Consider the following 23,544-nt stretch of genomic DNA (forward strand, 5'->3'; position numbering starts at 1 on the left):
GCAAACACATCAGAGGCCCAAGTAGAGAAAGGGACAAGATGCAGAATGGACATTGGATAAGGCAGAGTTTCTGCAGCACTCAGGACTCAAGAGAAGAGGAAGAAAGAGACGAGGGATCAACACATATTCACGCTGTCTTAAATACTTTGAAAAGATCCAGATCTTCCATTCAAGCATGACTAAAATTCCAGAGGGAAATCTGAAAGTTGAACACTTATCCCTGGAGATTTGTCACTTCTGCTCAGAAAACTAGATGGAAACTGACCCCGTTTTTCTTTTCCTTGATAGAAACGAGTGATCCAGGGCAAAGAGCCCCCTCACCTCACGAGCATCTTTGGTGGGAAACCACTGATCATATTCCAAGGCGGCACTTCCAGAGAAGGTGGTCAGACCAGCCCGGCTCCAACACGCCTCTTCCAAGTCCGTTCCAGCACATCTGGGGCAACCCGGGCTGTTGAGGTACATGACTTATGAAATATGGAATTTGAGGACAAGAAAGACCAAGGTATCAATAAAATGGAGCCAAAATGGTATTCATCTTGCTTGTGAGCCTTGGTAGGCATTAATCCCAGACTAGACCTGCCATTAGTTAAGCCTCTAAAAAGAAATGGTCCTTGGCTCTTTTTGTTGAGAAAGGTATAGTTTATTAGAGATCAAGTATATTGCAGAATTGCAAAACCGGATCTGAGAATCGCGTGCCAAAATCTCTAAGTTCTACTTTTCCCTCTCTTAACTATATCTCATTGCCCAACCCCATATCATCAATCAGGTTCAGGCAAGATGTTTCCATAATGGTCACTTCAAGCGTAGGTTGTTATGTAGCTCCCTCCTCCTTTCAGCTGGGTGACCTTGAGGCAGCGTCTCGAGCAGATACGGCACTTACTTTCATTTCCCCAAGCGTTCCTCCCCTTCATTCACCGCATAGCAGCGAAGCACAAGCCAGCATAAGATGGCAGCTGACACGATGTCATTTTCATATTTTTACAGATCAGCCCAGCTGCTAAAGAACTGAATTCCAATGACGTCTTTGTCTTGAAGACCCCAACTACTGCTTATGTCTGGGTGGGCCAGGGAGCCAGCAACACCGAAAAATCAGGAGCCCAGGAGCTACTGAAAGTTTTGAGAGTGCAGGCAACTCAGATTGCTGAAGGCCGAGAGCCAGGTTTGAAATGCATGTCTGAAATTAAAAGTCAGGTTCACACCTCATGCTGAAGAGAAAGTGGTTTCTTCAGTCGTGGTGCACCGTAATGTGTGAATCCACTTACGGTGGGCTATGGGAGGAAGGAAACACCCAAGTCCATGGGTCTTGTTCAACAAACTACAGCTTAAAAAAATGATGTTGGGAAAAGGTCATCATTTTTATCCTGTGTTGCGTTGAGTTGGATCCAGTGAACCTCAACATTTTCTATCTTTCCAAAAGAATCCTTTAAAAACTGGCCAGTTTCCCATTGCGTGATATTTTCATTGCCTATGAATCTCCAAGTCAACCTGTAGCACTGATGATGTTACCTAGTTTGGGTAATGAAACGTCTGCAAGAAAAATAAAACCAAGCTCTGAGAGCACCAAGGACCCCCTCGATTCAACACAGGGGTGGGATCCAAAAATTTCAGTAACCGGTTCTCTGCCTGGTTGCTGGGTGGGCGTGGCCATGGTGGGCGTGGCCTACTCGGCCTCTTGCACCACGGTGGCGGGGGGGTTGCCCTCCCCAGACTCTGGAGGCTTTTCTCAAGCCTCCGGGAGTGCGAAAACGGCCTCCCCTGGGCTCAAGAGGCCCTCCAGAGGCCAGAAACGGGCCCATTTCCAAAATCCCGGGACGCTGTTTTTCGCCCTCCCCAGGCTCCAGAGGCTTTCCTCAAGCCTCCAGGAGGGCGAAAACAGCCTCCCCCAGGCTCCAGAGGCCCTCCGGAGGCCGGAAATGGGCCCATTTCCAGACTTCCAAAACTTCCGGAAGGTCCTTTTTTTCGCCCTCCCAGAGCTTCCGTGCAGGCCCTGCACTTATCTGGCATCCAAAACAGGCCACGTGGAGACTCCTGGGAGGGGCGGGGCCAGCCAGTCCTTGCAACTACCGGTTCGGCAAACCAGAACCGGCTGAATCCCACCCCTGTTCTGCCCGCAAGTCTACCTTTCTCTTGAGCTGCCCTCAACATCACGAAAGGAAGTACTGGCCAAGAAAGTTCATTCAAGCTTCAGGTTTTATTTTGCAGAAAGCTTCTGGGAAGCTCTTGGTGGAAGGGCTGCCTACCGCACCTCCCCACGGCTGAAGGATAAGAAGATGGACGCTCACCCCCCTCGCCTCTTTGCCTGCTCCAACAAGAGTGGACGTTTCACGGTGAGTTCCTGAAGCTAACTTGGTTGGCGAGTTAACACACATTCTGCAAACTCTACACTTTCCAACTAAGAAACTACTTGCCACCTTGCCTAATAACTACAGGGTGACAGGCATCACCAATGGAAGTGTGTTGAAGTCATAAGAATGGGCAAAGCTTCTTGAGAGGAATTCCTTCCAAACCTTGATAGCAAAATGGTTGAATTTTGATGCACTGTGACCTCTTGGGGGAGGATGAACTGTGAAAACTGGATCTTCCATCTCACAGAAGCTTCATCCTGACATTCTCCTCCTTGAGACAGCCCAAAACCACACCAAATAATTTGGCTATATTGGTGATCCTAGATGTGGTTCACAGATTATCCCTACTGCATTTTACGAGCCTGTAATTTCTTAATTCAAGGTAGAGTTGGGGCGACTGGAGGTAGCTGAGCATTTACTGGCCGGATGCCCTTCCAGATGCCTACATGGAGTTCACAGCAGATATTTTTGTTCTTTGCCTCCTAGGAGAGGAATATCTGCTGCTACTTAGGATTGAACTCTCAACCTTCCAAGTGGGAGGCGACAAGCGTCTTCACCACTAGGCCACTATCCTGCTCTTATCCCTACCGCATTACACCACTTAAACTCAATTAGGAAGGGGGTGTGCGGTTCAAATGTCTGGCCACTCCCTTGAAGTAGACAGTTGAGATTCTTCTTTGAATAGTAGGGTCATTCATGGCCACAAGGATGATGTTGCCCCCAATTCAGAAAAATTTAGGGAGGACGGAACAATGGAGAAGACTCAGGGGTGAAATGCTACCGGTTCAGGCCAGTTTACCCGAACCGGTAGTTAAAGTGCTACTGGTTCACCCGAACCGGTAGTAAAAAACTGCTTTAAAAAAGTAAAAAAAAAAAAAAAAGGTTCCAAAGATCAGCTGTGACAATCAGCTGTACCGCACGATCGTTGGAACTTTTTTCTTACTTTTTAAAGCATTTTTTTTAGTACCTATTGCCCAAAACGGTATTTTTGTGTAAAGTGTGATTGTTTTTGAGCTCCATGTGATTCTGTGAGGTTCCGGCTTGTTGTAGGGGCCATTTTGTGTGAAGTCCAGCTGCTTTTGCATTGTGTGTAAGTCAGTTGTGTAGCTTTTGTGTTTATTTTTGTGTAAAGTGTGATAGTTGGTTTTTCCGGTCACATGGCCACCAAGCCACACCCACAGAATCTGTAGGGAAAAATTTTGAATTTCACCACTGAGAAGACTACTTAAGGTTCCTAGTCTTGATAGCTGGGTATTAAGTTCCAAAATTTAAGGGAAAAAAAATCAGTCTTTAAATACTGGAGTTACCTATCTCAGAAGCACTGGATCATTAAAGAAGACTACATGTTGAACAGGATGGGGATTTACCATCCAGCGTCCCCCGGAGTGAGGTGGCCAATAGATTGAAAATAACCAATATAAGTCAATAAATTTAAAACCACTTGGGAATTCAGAGACGGTTGATGATTTTCAACGTTCTGGATTCACTTGGGAAGTTTCTTCTCTTGGGATCACCTGTCAGGTTCACGCCGGAAAACGAAATCCCTGAATTTTATTGTTACATAAATACATTTTCCATTTCAAACTTCTTAGATTGAAGAAGTACCTGGGGAGTTGACTCAAGATGACTTGGCAACAGATGACGTCATGCTTTTAGATACCTGGGATCAGGTAAGTACCCTACTCATTAATAAATGGAATTTTGTTCTGCTCTGCACCATGAAAGCATCTATAGCAAAAGTATTATTAAAGGGCCATAATGTTGCCCTAGCCCTAACCCTTAAAAGGGACGCGGTGCCTCAGTGGCTAAGACGTTGAGCTTGTCCATCGAAAGGTCGGCAGTTCAGCGGTTCGAATCCCTAGTGCTGCGTAATAGGGTGAGCTCCTGTTCCTTGTCCCAGCTTCTGCCAACCTAGCAGTTCGAAAGCACGTAAAAAATGCCAGTAGAAAAATAGGGACCACCTTTGGTGGGAAGGGAACAGCGTTCTGTGCGCCTTTGCCGTTGAGTCATGCCGGCCCCATGACCATGGAAATGTCTTCGGACAGCGCTGGCTCTTCGGCTTTGAAACAGAGATGAGCACCGGCCCCTAGAGTCGGGAACGACTAGCACATATGTGCGAGGGGAACCTTTACCTTTATCTTTAATGTTTCTTGCCTTTCTTAAGGTGGTGTTAGCCCTCAGAAAATATATTTAACCTCTTTTCTAGATCTGTAAAATGTCAAAACCGAAATCAGAGAAAAACGAATATCGTTTTCATTAAACATTTGTTTTCAAAAATTTAAAATCTCGGTAACCCAACAGCAAATCAACATCTATTTCTATTTTTTAAGTATACAATTGATCAGTCGTTGTTGTTTTTTAAAATAATTACAGGTGCATCTCTAAAACTCATAAAATAATCATTACAAAGTTCAACAACGGCACAATAAATAGGCCCAAATGTATTGTCTAGACCAGTGTTTTTCAACCTTGGTGACTAGAAGATGGGTGGACTTCAACTCCCAGAATTCCCCACACAGCACAGCTGGTTGAGAAATTCTGGGAATGTTCTGCCCCAGCTACAGACCCAAAGAACGCAGCACACACAAAGTCTGTACAAAACTTAGTTTACTAAATTAAATCAGTCTTTTTCGAACAAAAGTATTTGGGGGACTCCAAGGTCCTGAAAGTGATACCCAGCCCTCTTTTGTGGAACCCTTCCCATCACCTACCTACCTCAATGGGCAGAATAAGATGGAGATGAAGAATTGACCATCCCTGGTGGCCATAGCATGTATAGTAAGGAAGTTAATTTGGCTTTTTCTTCAAAGGTCTTTGTGTGGGTTGGAAAAGACGCCCAAGAAGAGGAGAAGACAGAATCTCAAACATCAGGTTAGTTGGTCGCACCTCAATCCTTACATCGTCCAACTCTTTGTTGGCAGGTCAACATCTCAAACTGTTCTGACCGAGGCGTTCCCAAGAGCATGAAGCAGACTCCTTGTCCCGACAGAACCCCCTTTTTATTAAGTTACTGTGAATTCTTCTCATTCACATCCAGCAAAAGTCTTTCCACGGAGAATTTACACTCACAGACCTTATCTGGCTTGGAGAGCTGCCAGGCGGATATCTTCAAAACTTGGCAAGGACTCTCTGAGAGTCATGAACCAATTAAGCAAACTAATTTTCTCCTGCAAACTCCACTCCCCTTTTGCTCCTCTTTATTCCCTCTGGGAGGGGCCATTCACCATCCACCTGTGGCTTTACTCCTGAGTCGACCCTTGTTCTTTAGTTCCCTTCTCCTGCCAGCTCTGCGAATGTGCACACTGGGAGCAGGATCCAGCTGTTCTTCTGTCCCACTGATGTCCGACTCCGAAGGCAGCTGACAACTGTCAGACGGCCCTGACCCCATCTCTGCCTCTGATGCAGAGCCCTCATCAGAGCCCTCCCCAGACTCCAGGACTGGCCCATATTCCTCCCCAACCTCCTCACTGTCTGAGTCTGCCACCGGCTCCGCCGGCTGCTGGCGGGCCACAACACAAACATTTGACGCTGATTATTTCTATGCTGTTTTCTCCTGGTGGCATCTTTTACAGCACGGAGGTACATTGAGACCGACCCGGCCAATCGCGATCGCCGGACACCCATCACCCTCATCCGACAAGGATTCGAACCGCCGACCTTCACCGGCTGGTTCCTGGGCTGGGAGGACGACTATTGGAACGTGGATCCTTTAGAGAGGGCTTTGGCGGAGCTGGCTGTGTGAAGACAGAAATCTCTCCTTTTTTTTTTATCAGTTGGAAGGAGGAAAGTGTGTGGCCTTCCGAGGCCTCCTTCCATCTCCTAGAGGCACTTTTTTCTTTTAAAATAAAAATTTAAAAAAATTAGCTCAAGAAGCTGATCAGTAGCTGAGACCTGTCCACGAACTGTATCGTTTTGACCCCCTTGCTGCTGCTTTGAAAGAAAACTGCCTTTAATAAAGCTTGTATAGAATCAGTAAAAGCTTTGCCAGTTTTGGGGCATGTTGGAAGAGAAGTAACCGTTCTTCATATGTTGTAGCCTCCAGCCCCCTAATCATACGAAGAATGGTTATAGGAATTGGGAGTGGTGCGGTGGCCTAGAGGTGGAGCTCTCGCCTCACAATCAGGAGGCTGTGAGTTCGATCCTAGGTAGAGGCAGATATTTCTCTCTCTCTGGGCACAATGAGAATATATCTGCTGAACAAAACTCCGCATTGGCGACAGGAAAGGCATCCGGCCAGTAAAACACTCAGCTCCATTCAGTTGCCCAGACTCCACCCCGCAAGGGATTATAAGGTTGTTAAAAGATGATGATGATGAATGGTTATAGCTGTGATGGAGAACCTATGGCACACATGCCAGAGGTGGCACGGAGAGCCCTCTCTGCTGGCATGTGTGCCATCACCCCAGGTCAGATCTCTGTGGCTTTTTAATTTTTTTTATTTTTTTATTATTCATATTTCTATCCCGCGGCTCTCCAAGGACTCTGGGCGACTTACACCATAGACAGTATACTAAATAGCATATTTCCCCCAACAATCTGGGTCCTCATTTTACCCACCTCGGAAGGATGGAAGGCTGAGTCAACCTTGAGCCGGTGAGATTTGATCCGCTGATCTGCTGAACTAGCAGTCAGCTGAAGTAGCTGCAGTACTGTACTCTAACTACTGCGCCACCTCGACTTTTCTTTCGTGAGCTTTTCTTTTCTCTTTTCTTTTTCTTTCTTTCTTTCTTTCTTTCTTTCTTTCTTTCTTTCTTTCTTTCTTTCTTTCTTTCTGTTTCGTTGTTTGCAGAGAAACAAGCTCATGGGGAAAAAAAGATCTTACCTCTTGCTGCGCTGCCGGTGTTGGGATGCCTCGCCTCCCGCTGGCCAGCTGGCCTTCGGGTCTCTGCTGTGCATGCACACATGACCACTCATGCCCGAGTTTGCATGTTCGTGCATGTGCGCACTCACATGCGTGCACCTTTCAGTTTGGGCATGCACACGCGTGCAGTTTGGGCACTCAGTGGAGAAAAGGTTCGCCATCACTGGGTTATAGGAATTGAGTTATTGTGTAGTCCGGTGATGGCTAACCTTTTTGTCGTGGCGTGCCAAAAGAAAAGCGTCCACAACCCCCCCTCCACATATTCTATTCACCAAACCATGAAGAAACCATGGCTCTTGCACCAATCTTTTTGCTAACAAGCGTCCATCACTTCTGAACTCAACCACCACAGAGGACCATCTGCCAAGATAAATCTCTTCCTTTAAATTTTATTGGGGTTGTGGGGGTGGGAGAACCATAGCAACAACATCAAACGTTAAAAACCAACAAATACATCTACCCCTACATCTTCTAAGGTGGCCTTCAGAGTTTGAAGGACCCTGATTTCTTCCCGTAGTAGCCCACGTTCTGGAGATACGGCTTCTCTTAATGGGCTTCCTTCTCAATCCTTCTCTGCAGAACTGGGTTAAGTAAAGATGATAGTGGAGGTGTGTGGGCTAGGATGGGCGCCGTCTGCCTTCAGGCAACGGAATTGGATGGAGACAGGAGAGTCTTGAAGGAAGATGGAAGCTTCTTTCACTGGCCTCGGTTGTGGCGTCACATTCCCTGGGGAGACAACCTAGAAGGAAGGAAGGGGGCCCACAGGTTCTTAAAGAGGCATCTGGAAAGCCCTTGCAATGTTCCAAACCGCTAGCTTTACCTGGCCTTTCGCTTCTGCGATTCCCAAAGCTGCAGAAGGTACTTATTTTATGTCTTAGGATAAGCAACATCTGGAACGGGGTGAAAACGGACCAGGAATGGTTCGTTTGTGTGAACGAGGGGTCCACCTAAAGATATAACACTCTGCTATGCAGGCTCAAGATGCAGAAGACGCAAAGGTCTCTAGAGATGGGCTCCACCAATCTAGAACATACAAAGAACGGTTGCAGGAACTGGGCATGGCTAGCCTAGTGAAGAGAAGGACCAGGGGAGACAGGATAGCAGTCTTCCAATATTTGAAGGGCTGCCACAGAGAGGAGGGGGTCAACATATATTCCAAAGCAGCTGAAGGCCAGACAAGGAACAATGGGTGGAAACTGATCAAGGAGAGATTCAACCTAGAAATGAGGAGGAACTTTCTGACAGGGAGAACAATCAACCCATGGAACTGAAGTTGCCTTCGGAAGTTGTGGGAGCTTCATCACTGGAGGCTTTCAAGAAGAGACTAGACTGCCATCTGTCAGAAATGGTGTAGGGTCTCCTGCTTGGGTAGGGTAGGGGAGTTGGACTAGATGACCTACAAGGTCTCTTCCAACTCTGTAAATCTGTTAAAAATCTGTGTCACTCCCTACAGGTAGGTAACAAAAGGTCTTTAACTTGTATGTAGCAAATTACCTGTTACATATCACCTTTGGCAGGGATCAGCTGCCTGTAGGGTTCAGGAGTCCATTCTGCAGCTCATCCAAGCTCGTTGTAAGGCAGCCGACCAAAACATAGGCCTGACGTGCAGATACAGGTAGCCCTCGACTTACAACAGTTCATTTAGTGAACCGAAGTTAACAACGGTACTGAAAAAAAATGACCTACGACCATTTTTCACATTCAGATGCTTGGCAAGTGACTCCCACATATGTCAACGGCAGGGTACTTTGCGACCTTCTGACGAGCAAAGTCAGAAGGAAGCCGGTTTCACTTAACAACCGGGCTCCCTAACTTAACAACTGCGGTGATTCACTTAAGAACGGTGGCAAGAAAAGTCATAAAACGGGGTGAAATTCACTGAACAACTGCCTCGCTTCACAACAGAAATTTGGGGCTCTATTGCAGCCATAAGTCAAGGACTACTTGCCATCCTCCTCCTCCTCCTCCTCCTCCTCTCACCACCGCAATGGTGACCCTTAGCCACTCTTATTGTCAAGTGGTTACTAAATGAAACCACAACTTTTTGTGTGTGTGATTTTCAGACCCATGAAGGTCATCAAGGTGAGGATCGGTGGCAAAGTCACTTTTCCATCACCGTGGTAACTGGAATGGTCACTAAGTGAGGAAACAACCCTCCCTCCTTGTACTTAGCTAAGTTAACAACTGACTAGATCTGCCCAGCATATTGAGACTGAAATCCCCACAGGTGGGGAGGATAGAAGCCAAACCAAGAGCAATTACGGGTTAAGAGTAAAGAATAAATCCAATATTTGCACACTGACCCTCTTACATTTACTCGTGTCTTCACGTTCTTGATCTCCACGTGTTCTATTGTGACTCCCCAGTCAGCTGTGATGTTGCCCAGCAGGACCTGGTGAAAAATGGTACAGAGAAATGTGGACCAGGGGTCTTCCAATATCTAAGGTGCTGCCCCAAGGAAGAGGAGGTCAAACTGTTCTCCAAAGCACCTGAGGGTAGAACAAGAAGCAATGGATGGACTCATCCAGGAGAGAAGCAACCTAGAACTAAGGAGAAAACTTCCTAACAGCGAGGACAATGAACCAGTGGCTTTACTCCTGAGTCGACCCTTGTTCCTCAGCTGTTCCCTTCGTCTGGTAGCTCTGCGCATGCACACACTGGGAACAGGCTCCAGCTGTTCGTCTGCCTCACTGATGTCTGACTCCGAAGGCAGCTGATAGCTGGCATACGGCCTTGGCCCCCTCTCTGCCTCCGATGCAGAGCCCTCATCAGAGCCTTCCCAAGACTCCAGGACTGGCCCATGTTCCTCCCCAGCCTCCTCACTGTCCAAATCTGGCTCTGCTGGCTGCTGGCGGATCACAACAAGAAGCTTCTTGGCTTGAGAAGGGAAACGCCTTCAAGGAAAAACAAGTCCAGTTGCCTCTTGGAAAAAAACCACCTTTAAGACAACCATGACCTGAATGACTGAGAATCTCCATAGATATACTCTGGAGTCGCAGAAAAGAGGTGCTCTTTCCCACAAACTAAAGAGAAAGAGGAGCTTGAAATGTCTTGTGGCCAGGAAGAGGGCAAAGATGGGCCCTCCTTAGCGGTTCACAGAATATGTCTATAGTTACACCGACGGCAAGATTCTGTCTGTCGGCCAACAGCAATCCAGAAACTACACCGACGTAACTCCACCATGTTGTTCTTAGATCTTTAGGTTTGGCGAGTGTACCTGGATCTCTTTGGCAACTTTTTCCCGGTCAGAGATGAGGTGGGAAAGGGTTTGGGTCCCCAGCGTATTTTTCATTATGGCTTTGGCTAGAAGGTTGGTAGCCACATCCGCATCGGAGACCTTGGTTACGGCAAGAAAGGCATCTTGGACTCGGTAATAGACCACTCCATCGACATCAATAACCAGGGGGTCTTTCGTAAAAATCTGCAGGAGAGACCGAAATGGGGGGGGGGAGATCGCTGTTATTGAATCAGCTTAATTATTCACAAACCATCTCCTTGTTGTGAGATGATTTGTGAGTACCGTATTTTTTGGAGTATAAGACGCACCTAAATTTAGAATAATTTTTAAACTCTGTTACTGTCTTGGTTTAGAAATCAGACCGGCCAATTTCATGCACCGCGCTAAACCCAAACCAAATAAACCGCACAACCAGATTTAACAACCGGTTCGCCCCAGAACCAAAAATGTGAGTGCGCGTACTTGCATGCAGGCGTGTGGCAAAAAAAACCCCTTAGCTAAATAGGATGGCATAGCACCAGGGCGGGTTGGCGCACCGGCTGTGTTAAGGTTATTGTTGTTGTGTTACCAACCAGCAGACTAGATTGCACAGAGAAACGTTGCTGAGAGCAATGAATAAGAGATATGCAAACTGGTTTATCAAAAGCTTACTTTATAGTGGAAAAACAGTCTCATAGTCTTTAAACAAATTCCAAGTCTTTGCCAGTAAATCAGTCCAGTAGTTACAGAATCTTCTTACTCAACAAACAGTAGTTGGTTAGAATAACAAACTCACTCTGGTTCACAAACCACGATGGTGGCAGATCCATCCAACAATGATTACAGATAGCAACTCCTCTCAATGGTAGCTTATCATCACAGCTTCATCATCTCATTATCTTCATACACAACGGCAGCATAGCATTGCAGCTTCCTCATCAACAGCAGATCATAGCATCAACTGAACACGTTACAGAAGCTTTGCTTAAATATTCTCACAACCAGTAATTATGTACTTACAGCATGACTCAGCATTAAAGCCACATAATACATATTCAGCTTAAAGTTACAGTACACTTATATTGCCTGTACAACATAGTTAGGCTCAAACCATATCCTAACAGGCTGAATCCCACCCGTCCGCATGATGTATTTAACCCGATGCATGGATTCTGCCTTTGTCATGCTTTCCAAGAAAGTTCAACCGTGCTCCCAAAAAATTTCTAAAGATCAGCCTTAAACGCGGCTTGCAAAAGGATGGCATTCCGTTTATAAAAAGGAGATGGGAATATCACCGAACCCCCCCCCCCAAAAAAGACCAAAAGCAGAAAGGAAGAGACGACGAAAGACAGGCTTGGGAGAAACTCAGCAGCAGCAAACGTAATCTGCTTAAGGGTTATTAGATTTCCAGACAGTTAAACTCGAGTCAGCTGGAGCAGCAAACGTAATCTGTTTAACAGTTATTAGATTTCCGGCCAGTTAAATCTTGAATCAGCTCTAAAAGAACAATTATTGTCTCTTATGCGAAGGGACAAGCAGTGAATCTGGAAGAAACTCAAGACTGAATACAGTAATTCGGTTTTCATTTACTTTGCCACACTGACTACAGGAGCCTATAAAACCTCCATCCCAGTGGTGAAAACTTCCCCTGGTTTGCCACCGGTTTGCTGCCTGCGCATGCATGCCAAATCGCCCGGCACAGCTGATCGTCAGAAATACCGGTTCGGAGGACTTAGCGCTTTGTGTGTGTGTGCAATTTTGTAGGATTTGACTGCTGCTCCATCCGCACCACAGTGGAAAATCTATTGTTAATATCTGCGCCGCCCAATTCTCAGCCACTTCACAAATTATTGGATCGCACAGAGCGATAAAATAACGCAGCAATTCAAAGCCAGGGGGTTTCAAATCAAACCGCCACCAATTGTGTATACAATTGTAGTATACAAATCTCGAGCAACTTTTAAACGAAAGTATGGTCAGGTTGAAGCTCCCTGAGCGGCACGAGAGGCATTTCCCAGGGTTAAAGACGGAAACGGACGGATTAGTTTTTTTAATCGTATGTAGGCAATTTAAGCAACTTTTTCCCCAAAAAGCAAAGAACAGAAGGGAGGATGAGACATGCCTCATAAAGACGGCACCTTTTAATACAATTTGTTCATTGGGGGAAAAAAATGCAACCAGATGCCTTCTGATTTTGAGCTCTCCTTCTCCTATATATGTAGACCAGAGACGTTTTTGGAACTAAAGGCAAAGACAGATTTAGCAGCCCATTGGGAAAAAATAAGGAATACATAGATTGCAGAGAAGGTAGGGATAGATAGATAGATAGATAGATAGATAGATAGATAGATAGATAGATAGATAGATAGATGAGAGATGAGAGAGAGAGAGAGAGAGACTGGTAGGTAGCAAGAGAGAGATACTGATAGAGAGAGATACTGTAGGTAGGTAAGTAGATAAATATAGATAGATAGATGGATGGGTGGGTGGGTGGGTGAGGGAGAGAGATACTGGTAGATAGAGTTACTGGTAGGTAGGTAGGTAGATACTGTAGATAGATGATAGATAGATAGATAGATAGATAGATAGATAGATAGATAGATAGATAGATAGATAGGCAGGGAGGCAGGCAGGCAGGCAGGCAGGCAGGCAGACAGACAGACAGACAGACAGACAGACACAGACAGACAGACAGACAGAGAGATACTCTGTTTCCCCCGAAATAAGACATCCCCTGATAATAAGCCCAATCAGGCTTTTGAGCGCATGGCAATAAGGCCAAGAGTTTATTTCAGGGTTCAAAAAAATATAAGACAGGGTCTTATTTTCGGGGAAACACTGTAGACAGACAGAAAGATAGATGATAGAGAGAGAAGGAGAGAGACAGAGAGAGACAGACAGATGGAAAGAATGATAGATAGATGAGATACATATAGAAAGATAAATAGAGATGGTAGATGATAGAAGACATAGATAAACGGACAGACAGAAAGATGGATAGATAGATGATAGATAGGCAGACAGTATAATATGTGATGCTCCCAACCAAAGAATGAAAGAAAAAACACTCACTTCCTGGAAGGGCAATTCAAGGGCTTTTGTCCTCATGTCGACTTTGGTAAGAGTGTCTGTGCAGGGCAGAATGAAATAAACACCTTTGGGAAAAGAAATGACATCGCCATCAAAATAAAAATCTCAGCCTCCACCTCAACCCCCCACAAAACAAATCAACCAGACAGTGAAGAAAAAACATCTCGGGAGCCTCATCTTTTTCGTTAACCCCCAAGAGAAGCCATCAACTGGGACTTTGCACATTGGAAAAGGTGAGCAACCTTTAGGTTCTCTACTAGGGTCCTGTTTGTCAACCTTAGCAACTTTAAGGTAGGTGGACCAACTCCCAGAATTCCCTAGGCTGACCGTCCTATCTATCTATCTATCTATCTATCTATCTATCTATCTATCTATCTATCATCTATCATCTATCTATATCATCTATCTATCATCTCTATCTACTGTATCTTCTCTATATCTATCATCTCTATCTACTCTATCTATCATCTATATCATCTATCTATCTATCTATCTATCTATCTATCTATCTATCTATCTATCTATCTAACATCTATCATCTATCATCTATCTATATCATCTATCTATCTACTGTATCTTCTCTATATCTATCATCTATATCTACTCTATCTATCTATCTATCATCTATCATCTGTCTATCATCTATCATCTATTATCTATCATCTATCTTAGCTATCATTTATCATCTATCTACTGTATCTTCTCTATATTTATCTATCATCTATATCTACTCTATATCTATCTATCATCTATCTATATCATCTATCTTATCTATCATTTATCATCTATCTATCTATCTATATCATCTATCTTATCTATCATTTATCATCTATCTATCTATCTATCTATCTATCGTATCTTCTCTATATCTATCTATCTATCATCTATCTATATCATCTATCTTTATCTATCTATCTATCTATCTATCTATCTATCTATCTATCTATCTATCTATCGTATCTTCTCTATATCTATCTATCTATCTATCATCTATCTATATCATCTATCTATATCATCTATCTATATCATCTATCTATCTATCTATCTATCTATCTATCTATCTATCGTATCTTCTCTATATCTATCTATCTATTGTATCTTCTCTATATCTATCTATCTATCTATCTATCTATCTATCTATCTATCTATCTATCTATCTATCTATTGTATCTTCTCTATATCTATCTATCTATCTAATCTATCTATCTTTGAAGTCCACATATTTTAAAGTCACCAAAATCGTGAAATGTTGCTAGAGAAGAAGGGAGAACTGGTGTGCAAACAACCTCAACAGTTTTACCCACCCTCAGAAAAAATAATATAAAAAAAAAAGAGAGAGAGAGATTGCTTAAAAAAAAATTAAAATATCCAGACCATTCACCAGAAAATGGGAAGGATTATAGATAGTACAACAGTTCATTTAATGACTGTTTGAATTACAATGGCACTGTGACTTATAACCATTTTTCACACTTACGACCATTGAGAATTCCCTGTGGTCACGTGATCAAAATTTTCAGATGTTTGGCAACTGACTCATAGTTATGACGGCTGCAGTGTGTGACCGGGATCATGGAATCCCCTTTTTGTGACCTTCTGACAAGCAAAATCAACTGGGAAGCCAGATTCGCTTAACAACTGTATTTACTCATTTAACAATGGCAGTGACTCACTTAACAACGGTGGCTGGAAAGGTCGTAGAATGGCTCAAAATTCACTTACCAACTTTCTTGCTTACTGACAGAAATGTTGGGCTCGATGATGGTCGTTAAGTCGAGGATGACCTGTAATTGTGAGAATTTAGCTCAATGCACCCCAAAGCTTCAGATGAACTACTCACCTGCCCCCCTTGAGACATTTTTCCGTATGTGTCCGAATCTCATGATGACCGGCTCTTCGTATTCGGTAACAACCTGAAAACAAAAGAATTCCGTTGCATGTTTCAGCTTAATTTTCTACTCCATTTGTAACATCCCAAACTGAAACATAACACTGGGCAGAGTGTGAAAAAGAAAAGATAAAGAGAGAGAGAGAGAGAGAGAGAGAGAGGGAGGGAGGGAGAGAGAGAGAGAGAGAGAGAGAGGATTAAAACAAACAATCAATCAATCAATCAATCAGAATAGAGCCAGAAGAGATCTTGAAGGTCTTCTAGTCCAAGCAGGAGACTCTATACCATTTCAGACAACTGACTATCCAGTCTTCTTAAAAACCTCCAGGGATGGAGCACCCACAACTTCTGGAGGCAAGGAGTTCCACTGGTTAATTGTCCTCACTGTTAGGAAGTTTCTCCTTAATTCCAAGTTGCTTCTCTCCTTGATTTAGTTTCCGTCAGGGGTGAAATTCAGCAGGTTCCGACAGGTTCTGGAGAACCGGTATCGGAAATTTTGAGTAGTTCACAGAACCAGCAAATACCACCTCTGTCTGGCCCCCGAGTGGGGCGGGAATGGAGATTTTGCAGTATCCTTCCCCTGGAGTAGGGTGGAAATGGAGATTTTGCGGTATCCTTCCCCTGGAGTAGGGTGGAAATGGTGATTTTGCAGTATCCTTCCCCTGGAGTGGGAAGGGAATGGGCATTGTAATTTAACTCCAGCTGTCTGCAATTAGTAAGTTCAAATCTTGCCAGGCTCAAGGTCAACTCAGCCTTCCATCCTTTCTAAGGTAGGTAAATTGAGGACCCAGATTGTGGGGGCAATAAGCTGACTTTGTATAAATATACAAAAAGTATGAAGGCTATTGCTTAACGCATTGTAAGCCGCCCTGAGTCTCCGGAGAAGGGCGGCATATAAATCAAATTAAACAAAATAAATAAATTGCAGTATCTTTCCCCCAGGAGTGGGGTGGAAATGGAGATATTTTTTTTTTAATTTGATTTATATGCCGCCCTTCTCCGGAGACTCAGGGCGGCTTACAATGCGTTAAGCAATAGCCTTCATACTTTTGTATATACCTGCTTAGTAGGGCTTTCGGCTCCCCCTAAGCGGTGTTCTTTTTTATACAAAGTCAGCTTATTGCCCCCCACAATCCGGGTCCTCATTTTACCTACCTCGAAAGGATGGAAGGCTGAGTCAACCTTGAGCCTGGTGAGATTTGAACTCGCAGTAATTGCAGGCAGCTGGCAGCTAAGTGCTACTTAACAGCACTTTAGTCCGCTGCGCCACCAAGGCTCCTTTCCTTAATTTAACTCCAGCTGTCTGCAATTAGTAAGTTCGAATCCCGCCAGGCTCAAGGTTGACTCAGCCTTCCATCCTTTCTAAGGTAGGTAAATTGAGGACCCAGATTGTGGGGGCAATAAGATGACTTTGTAAAATATACAAAAGGATGAAGGCTATTGCTTAACGCATTGTAAGCCGCCCTGAGTCTCCGGAGAAGGGCGGCATATAAATCAAATTAAAAAAAATAAATAAATTGCAGTATCTTTCCCCCAGGAGTGGGGTGGAAATGGAGATTTTGCAGTATCCTTCCCCTGCCATGCCCACCAAGCTACACCCACCAAGCCACATCACACCACGCCCACCACGCCCACCAAGCCACACCCACAGCGCCGGTGGTATAAAAATTTGAATTTCAGCACTGGTTCCCATCCATTGTTTCTTGTCTTGCATTCTGATGGTTTGGAAAATAAGCTGACCCCTTTCTCTTCGTGGCAGCCCCTCAAATACTGGAAGATGTCCCCCCCCCTCGTCCTTCTTCTCTCTAGACTACCTCAAACCCCTATCCTGCAACCGTTAACCGATGCAAATGGGACATCGAAGGGAGACAGAACCGGCTAACGAAAGGAAAGCATGAAGAGAAAGTAGCCAGCAAAACTGGGGAAGGTTTGAAATGCTTTGAAAAGACTGCAGGCTGGTTTTGTTTTAAAACCAGAAGTGATTTTTGCTTTGAGACCAAAATGCAGTGCTTGGTTTAGTAAAATCAAATGGATGGAAACTAATCAAGGAGAGAAGCAACCTGGCGTTAAGGAGGAATTTCCTGACAGCGAGGACAATTAACCAGTGGAACAGAAGTTGCCTTTGGAAGTTATGGGTGGCTCCATCCCTGGAGGATTTTAAGACAAAATTGGACAGCCACCTAATTGGAGACCCTGCTAGAGCAGGGGGTTGGACTAGATGACCTCCGAGGTCCCTTTGGAGCTCTCTTCTGATTGATTGGCTTTTCCATCCGAGGATATTCTGATTTGCTTGTTTGCAGGTTTATGTTGGAGGATATTATTACCTATTGAAGGCTTAATGAAATGAATTGTACAAGCAACCATTAAAAGAAAAAAAAAACACCTGTATTTGCATTTATTTATTTGTGGTCAATGGTCAGTGAAAAAGTCACAATGCTAAAGCTACAGCCGAGATGGCGCAGTGGTTAGAGTGCAACACCGCAGGCTACTTCAGCTGACCGCTAGCTGCAGTTCGGCAGTTCAATCCTGACCGGCTCAAGGTTGACTTAGCCTTCCATCCTTCCGAGGTGGGTAAAATGAGGACCCGGATTGTTGGGGGCAAGAGGCTGACTCTGTAAACTGCTTAGAGAGGGCTGTGAAGCACTGTGAAGCAGTATATAAGTCTAAGGGCTATTGCTATTCCTCCTTCCCTCCCTCCCTCCCTTCCTTCTTTCCTTCCTTATCTTCCTTCTTTCCTTCCTTATCTTCCTTCTTTCCTTCCTTATCTTCCTTCCTTCTCTTCCTTCCTTCCTTCCTTCCTTCCTTCCTTGGTGGTACAGTGGCTAGAATACAGGATTGCAGGGTGACGCTGCTGACTGCCAGCAGTTCGATTCTCACTGGCTCAAGATCGACTCAGCCTTCCATCCTTCCGAGGTGGGTAAAATGAGGACCCAGATTGTTGGGGGCAAGAGGCTGACTCTGTAAACCACTTAGAGGGGGCTGTAAAAGCACCATGAAGCGGTACGTAAGTCTAAGTGCTATTGCTATTGCTACAGATTTTTTTAACAAGGGTCAAATAAGAGTTTGTGCTTGGTCCAGACATGGTGGTTTATTTGGGGCACTTTGGATTTGATTGCACGATAGTCTGTCTCTTTTATGCTTAGCTCTCTTTGCTCACATCAAAAAGGGCAGGATTTCAGGAGACATTTTAAAAATTATCATTCATCACATAGTCAACCAGATGTTTAGACCAGATTTGACACTTTTATCCACCTCTCAAGGTCTTCCCAAGGACCTGGAATAAGCAGATGTGGAGGTTACAGATATTGTTGCAGGATGTCAGCTCTCTCTGGAGCAAAGCTGCCTTCTGCCATTGACTAATGCGGAGATTATCAATGCCAAATGGCATCCAAGTATTTATGGGTTGTTGTTGGTTTTTTTTTACCTGTAAGCAGAAGCAGAGAGAAATGGGGAAAGTCATGAGGAGGCATAGAACCGACAAGACCAGCAGGAAGAGTTCTCCTCGCGCCAAATTATCTTCTGGATCTTTGGGGCAAGAGAAAGGGAGAAGAGAATCAGAAAGGCCATGTTTTGGGAAGTTGGATGCAACGTACGTCAACTTCACAAAAAAATAAATAAATATGAGGGGTGCTTGGTGCTCTCTGAGCTGGGTAGTTTCCTTCTGGCCGTTTCGTTAGCCAAACTAGGGAACATCATCAATGCTAAAAGGAGAGGAGGTTGCAGAAAGGAGGAGGAGGAGGGGAAGAAGAAGAAGAAGAAGAAGAAGAAGAAGAAGAAGAAGAAGAAGAAGAAGAAGAAGAAGAAGAAGAAGAAGAAGAAGAAGAAGAAGAAATAAGAGTGGGAGTGGGAGTGGGGCTTGCATGGAGGAGGAGGAGGGGAAGAAGAAGAAGAAGAAGAAGAAGAAGAAGAAGAAGAAGAAGAAGAAGAAGAAGAAGAAGAAGAAGAAGAAGAAGAAGAAGAAGAAATAAGAGTGGGAGTGGGAGTGGGGCTTGCATGGAGGAGGAGGAGGAGGAGGAGGAGGAGGAGGAGAAGAAGAAGAAGAAGAAGAAGAAGAAGAAGAAGAAGAAGAAGAAGAAGAAGAAGAAGAAGAAGAAGAAGAAGAAGAAGAAGAAGAAGAAGAAGAAGAAGAAATAAGAGTGGGAGTGGGAGTGGGGCTTGCATGGAGGAGGAGGAGGAGAAGAAGAAGAAGAAGAAGAGGAAGAAGAAGAAGAAGAAGAAGAAATAAGAGTGGGAGTGGGAGTGGGGCTTGCATGGAGGAGGAGGAGGAGGAGGAGAGGGGGAAGAGGAGGAGGAGGAGGAGGAGGAGGAGGAGGAGAAGAAGAAGAAGAAGAGGAAGAAGAAGAAGAAGAAGAAATAAGAGTGGGAGTGGGAGTGGGGCTTGCATGGAGGAGGAGGAGGAGAGGGGGAAGAGGAGGAGGAGGAGGAGGAGGAGGAGGAGGAGGAGGAGGAGAAGAAGAAGAAGAAGAAGAAGAAGAAGAAGAAGAAGAAGAAGTAGTAGTAGTAGTAGTAGTAGTAGTAGTAGTAGTAGTAGTAGTAGTAGTAGTGGAAATAACAGAGTGGGAGTGGGGCTTGCATGGAGGAAGAAGACTATGGGACGCTTGGCGGTCTCTGGATTTGGTGGATTTCTTGCAAGACGATTCATGACCCAACTAGATAACACGATCAGTGCTGCAAGGGAGTGGGCTTTGTGGAGGAGAGGAGGAGAGGACGAAGAAGTGGAGGAGGACTGTGGGATCCTTTTGGTGCTCTCTAAGCTTGGTTGCTGCCCCCCGCCCTCTCCCTCCGTGCAAAAAGTAATCGATCCTCCAGCCCCCCACCCCACGATATGAGTCTCTGCCCCGCCGTTCTCCTTGGCTCTTGCCTTTAAACGTGTCGGAGGCCACCGATTCCTCCGGCTTCTTGAGAGGCACCGACATGCTTCGGCTCGCTCTGTCGCTCCGGGGACGCTCAAGGAAGATCCCCACCCGCCCTCTCCGGCAGCCCCTCGCCCGGCTGTGGGCGGCGGTTGCTGGGCTGCTAACGCTCGAGACCGGCGTTCCTCGCCTCTCCGGCTTTCAGCCTTCGCTTTTACGCGCCGAGAGCTCTCCAAGCGCACCCGACGCCCACCAGTCCGGTTCCCCGATTTTGCGACCGGCCGTAGAGAGGAGAGAATCCTTGTAAGCAGCTCGGGGCTGAACTGTGGGGTTCCTGGTCTCTAGCTGAGCTGTTTCCTTGCGGAAGTTTCATTACCCAACTAGGTAACATCATCAGTGTTGGAAAGGAATGGGATTTGTGGAGAGGAGGAAGACAGAGGGATCCTTGGTGCTCTCTTGAGCTGCCTTCTTTTCTTCCAGATGTTTCATTACCCAACTAGGGAACATCATCAGTGTTAGAAGGGAATGGAGTTTGTGGAGAGGAGGAGGAGGAGGGGGAGGAGGGGGAGGGGGGAGGACCATGGGATCTTTAGTGCTCTCTGAGCTTGGTGGTTTTCATGCAGATGTTTCATAACCCAACTAGGTAACATCATCAGTGTTAGAAGGGAAATGGGTTTTGTGGAGAGGAGGAGGAGGAAGGGGAGGAGGGGGAGGGGGAGGGGGGAGGACCATGGGATCTTTAGTGCTCTCTGAGCTTGGTGGTTTTCTTGCAAATGTTTCATTACCCAACTAGGGAACATCATCAGTGTTAGAAGGGAATGGAGTTTGTGGAGAGGAGGAGGAGGAAGGGGAGGAGGGGGAGGGGGGAGGATCATGGGATCTTTAGTGCTCTCTGAGCTTGGTGGTTTTCTTCCAGATGTTTCATAACCCAACAAGGTAATATTATCAGTGTTACAAGGGAAATGGGTTTTGTGGAAAGGAGGAAGAGTGTGGGATCCTTGGTGCTCTCTTGAGATGGCTTGTTTTCTTGTGGACGTTTCATAACCCAACTAGGTAACATCATCAGTGTTGGAAAGGAATGGGATTTGTGGAGAGGAGGAAGACAGAGGGATCCTTGGTGCTCTCTTGAGCTGCCTTCTTTTCTTCCAGATGTTTCGTTACCCAACTAGGTAACATCATCAGTGTTAGAAGGGAATGGAGTTTGTGGAGAGGAGGAGGAGGAAGGGGAGGAGGGGGAGGGGGAGGAGCATGGGATCTTTAGTGCTCTCTGAGCTTGGTGGTTTTCATGCAGATGTTTCATAACCCAACAAGGTAACATCATCAGTGTTAGAAGGGAATGGAGTTTGTGGAAAGGAGGAAGAGTGTGGGATCCTTGGTGCTCTCTTGAGATGGCTTGTTTTCTTCCGGACGTTTCATAACCCAACTAGGTAACATCATCAGTGTTAGAAGGGAAATGGGTTTTGTGGAAAGGAGGAAGAGTGTGGGATCCTTGGTGCTCTCTTGAGATGGCTTGTTTTCTTCCAGATGTTTCATTACCCAACTAGGGAACATCATCAGTGTTAGAAGGGAATGGAGTTTGTGGAGAGGAGGAGGAGGAAGGGGAGGAGGGGGAGGGGGAGGAGCATGGGATCTTTAGTGCTCTCTGAGCTTGGTGGTTTTCATGCAGATGTTTCATAACCCAACAAGGTAACATCATCAGTGTTAGAAGGGAAATGGGTTTTGTGGAAAGGAGGAAGAGTGTGGGATCCTTGGTGCTCTCTTGAGATGGCTTGTTTTCTTCCGGACGTTTCATAACCCAACTAGGTAACATCATCAGTGTTAGAAGGGAATGGGATTTGTGGAGAGAAGGAGGAAGAGGACTGTGAGGTCCTTGGTGCTCTCTGAGCTTGGTGGTTTCCTTGCAGATATTTCACTGCCCAACTAGGTCGCAACTATCATCAGTGCTGGAAGCAACCCTCCTTCTCTTTGAGCACTGATGACATGACCTAGCTGGGTAATGAAACGTCTGCAGGAAAGCAACCCAGCTCAGGGAACACCGAGGAGTTGCTCAACTGCGTGATGTTTGGCAGTAGACTCAGGAGCCCCCAGTGATGCCCTGGCACAGGCAAGCCTCAGGTAAATTGCATGCCAAGGGTGCCCTTCTGGAAAACCCAGTATATGTGCTTGTGGAAGAGTGGCACAGGCCAGGATTAAGGACAGGGTGATGCTTGCTTTTACCCCTGGTGCTAAGCCGGTCTCCGGTTCATTATTTAGGCTTAGCGTGAGAATCCAGCAATGGTGGCTTCCCATCGCTTAAGTCATGTGGCATCAACATTGCTGATTGGGACTTTTATGGTGAGCCACAGATTGAGCTGATGTGAAGGACCTCTTTTTAACAGAATAATGACAGAGTTGGTTGGAAGGGACCTTGGAGGTCTTCTAGTCCAGCCCCCTGCTCAGGCAGGAAACCCTATACACCATTTCAGACTTTGATGCAACCACCTACTGAATTGGGAGGGAAGGAAGGAAGAAAAGAGCCAAGTGTGTTTCTGTTGTTGAGTCAAGGGCTTCTCCGGGTTGAAATCTTAAGTCACCCTCGTGCAAAGGTTGCAAATAAATAGATCTTGTACAATGCAGCCCGCTACCGGGCCGTGGCCTATTCGTAACCAGGCCGCGTGAATGACAATTTGTCAATTGACTGCATCGATTTCCACGAGTGGCAGGCTGGCACGTGTGCGCACACACGCGTGCAGCTCTGCTTCTGAAAGTTGAATTGCGTGTGCAGGCGCACCGGCCCAACACTCTTGCGAGCTGAGCTGTGCGTGCCGCCCCACAACTCACGCCGCCTGGTTCCCTTCTCTTCTCCCCACCCCCACAAAACCGGACCCACAAGCCGCAAAGCTCGGGACTGCTATTGTACAACCACCAGCTTCCAGCAGAGCTGGCAGCAGACTCAAACAACGAGGAGGTTGGGGAGGAACTTGGGCCAGTGCTGGAGACTGGGAAAGGCTCTGATGGATGCTCTGCGTCGGATGCAGAGATAGAGCCAGGGCCATCTGACATTTCCCAGCCGCCAGAGAGGCAGCTGCCTTTGGAGGCTGAGATGAGTGAGGAGGAAGAACAGCTGGGGCCTGTTCCAGATGCACATATGCGCAGAGCAGTTAGGAGAGGAGAACAACGGAGGACAAGGAATCGACTCGGGAAGCAAAGCACACGTGGACGCTGAATGGCCCCTTCCTGGCTGGGGAATAAATAGAAGGAAAGGGGAGTGGTGGTCGTAGGAGACAACCGTTCGTATTTCTGAAGAT

At 45.8% G+C, this 23,544-nt stretch overlaps 2 protein-coding genes across 8 annotated transcripts in view; one reads left to right on the plus strand and one right to left on the minus strand.

Moving 5' to 3' along the window:
* GSN (gelsolin) overlaps positions 1-6,326 on the plus strand; it is a 53,161-nt gene extending 46,835 nt beyond the window's left edge. For all 5 annotated transcript variants that reach the window (XM_034416627.3, XM_034416626.3, XM_087880022.1 and 2 more), the window contains 6 exons: positions 289-459; positions 988-1,162; positions 2,206-2,330; positions 3,941-4,018; positions 5,159-5,219; positions 5,921-6,326. In XM_034416627.3, the coding sequence (XP_034272518.2) occupies positions 289-459; positions 988-1,162; positions 2,206-2,330; positions 3,941-4,018; positions 5,159-5,219; positions 5,921-6,090 (780 nt within the window). In that variant the 3' untranslated portion in view covers positions 6,091-6,326. The remainder of the gene's footprint in view (positions 1-288; positions 460-987; positions 1,163-2,205; positions 2,331-3,940; positions 4,019-5,158; positions 5,220-5,920) is intronic.
* A 715-nt stretch (positions 6,327-7,041) lies between these two features.
* LOC117665096 (stomatin-like) lies at positions 7,042-20,392 on the minus strand. Of its 3 annotated transcripts, none has more exons than XM_060691847.2 (7): positions 20,266-20,392; positions 18,829-18,929; positions 15,357-15,429; positions 13,499-13,581; positions 10,427-10,630; positions 9,521-9,601; positions 7,042-7,948 (listed from the first exon to the last, which is right to left on the minus strand). In XM_060691847.2, exons 1-7 carry the CDS (start codon positions 20,318-20,320, stop codon positions 7,796-7,798), a joined length of 750 nt encoding a protein of 249 aa, XP_060547830.1. In that variant the 5' UTR covers positions 20,321-20,392; the 3' UTR covers positions 7,042-7,795. The 3 variants fall into 3 exon arrangements, with proteins under 3 accessions (XP_060547830.1, XP_087736150.1, XP_060547831.1); XM_087880024.1 differs by having other exon boundaries at positions 7,574-7,948; positions 13,499-13,554; positions 20,266-20,364; XM_060691848.2 differs by having other exon boundaries at positions 7,794-7,948; positions 9,513-9,601.
* Between the last annotated feature and the right edge of the window lie 3,152 nt (positions 20,393-23,544).

This window comes from Pantherophis guttatus, chromosome 16 (assembly GCF_059756535.1).
Source record: "Pantherophis guttatus breed Tessera chromosome 16, ASM5975653v1, whole genome shotgun sequence".
NCBI lineage: Eukaryota > Metazoa > Chordata > Lepidosauria > Squamata > Colubridae > Pantherophis > Pantherophis guttatus.

Coding starts and splice junctions, on each gene's coding strand:
- LOC117665096 (XM_060691847.2), bottom strand. CDS start 20,320: ATGTCGGTGCCTCTCAAGAAGCCGGAGGAATCGGTGGCCTCCGACACG. Junction 15,430..18,828: donor CTCTCTGCTTCTGCTTACAG/GTAAAAAAAAAC, acceptor TTTTGTTTTCAG/GTTGTTACCGAATACGAAGA. Junction 7,949..9,520: donor ACGTGAAGACACGAGTAAAT/GTAAGAGGGTCA, acceptor CCTTCCTTCTAG/GTTGTCTCCCCAGGGAATGT.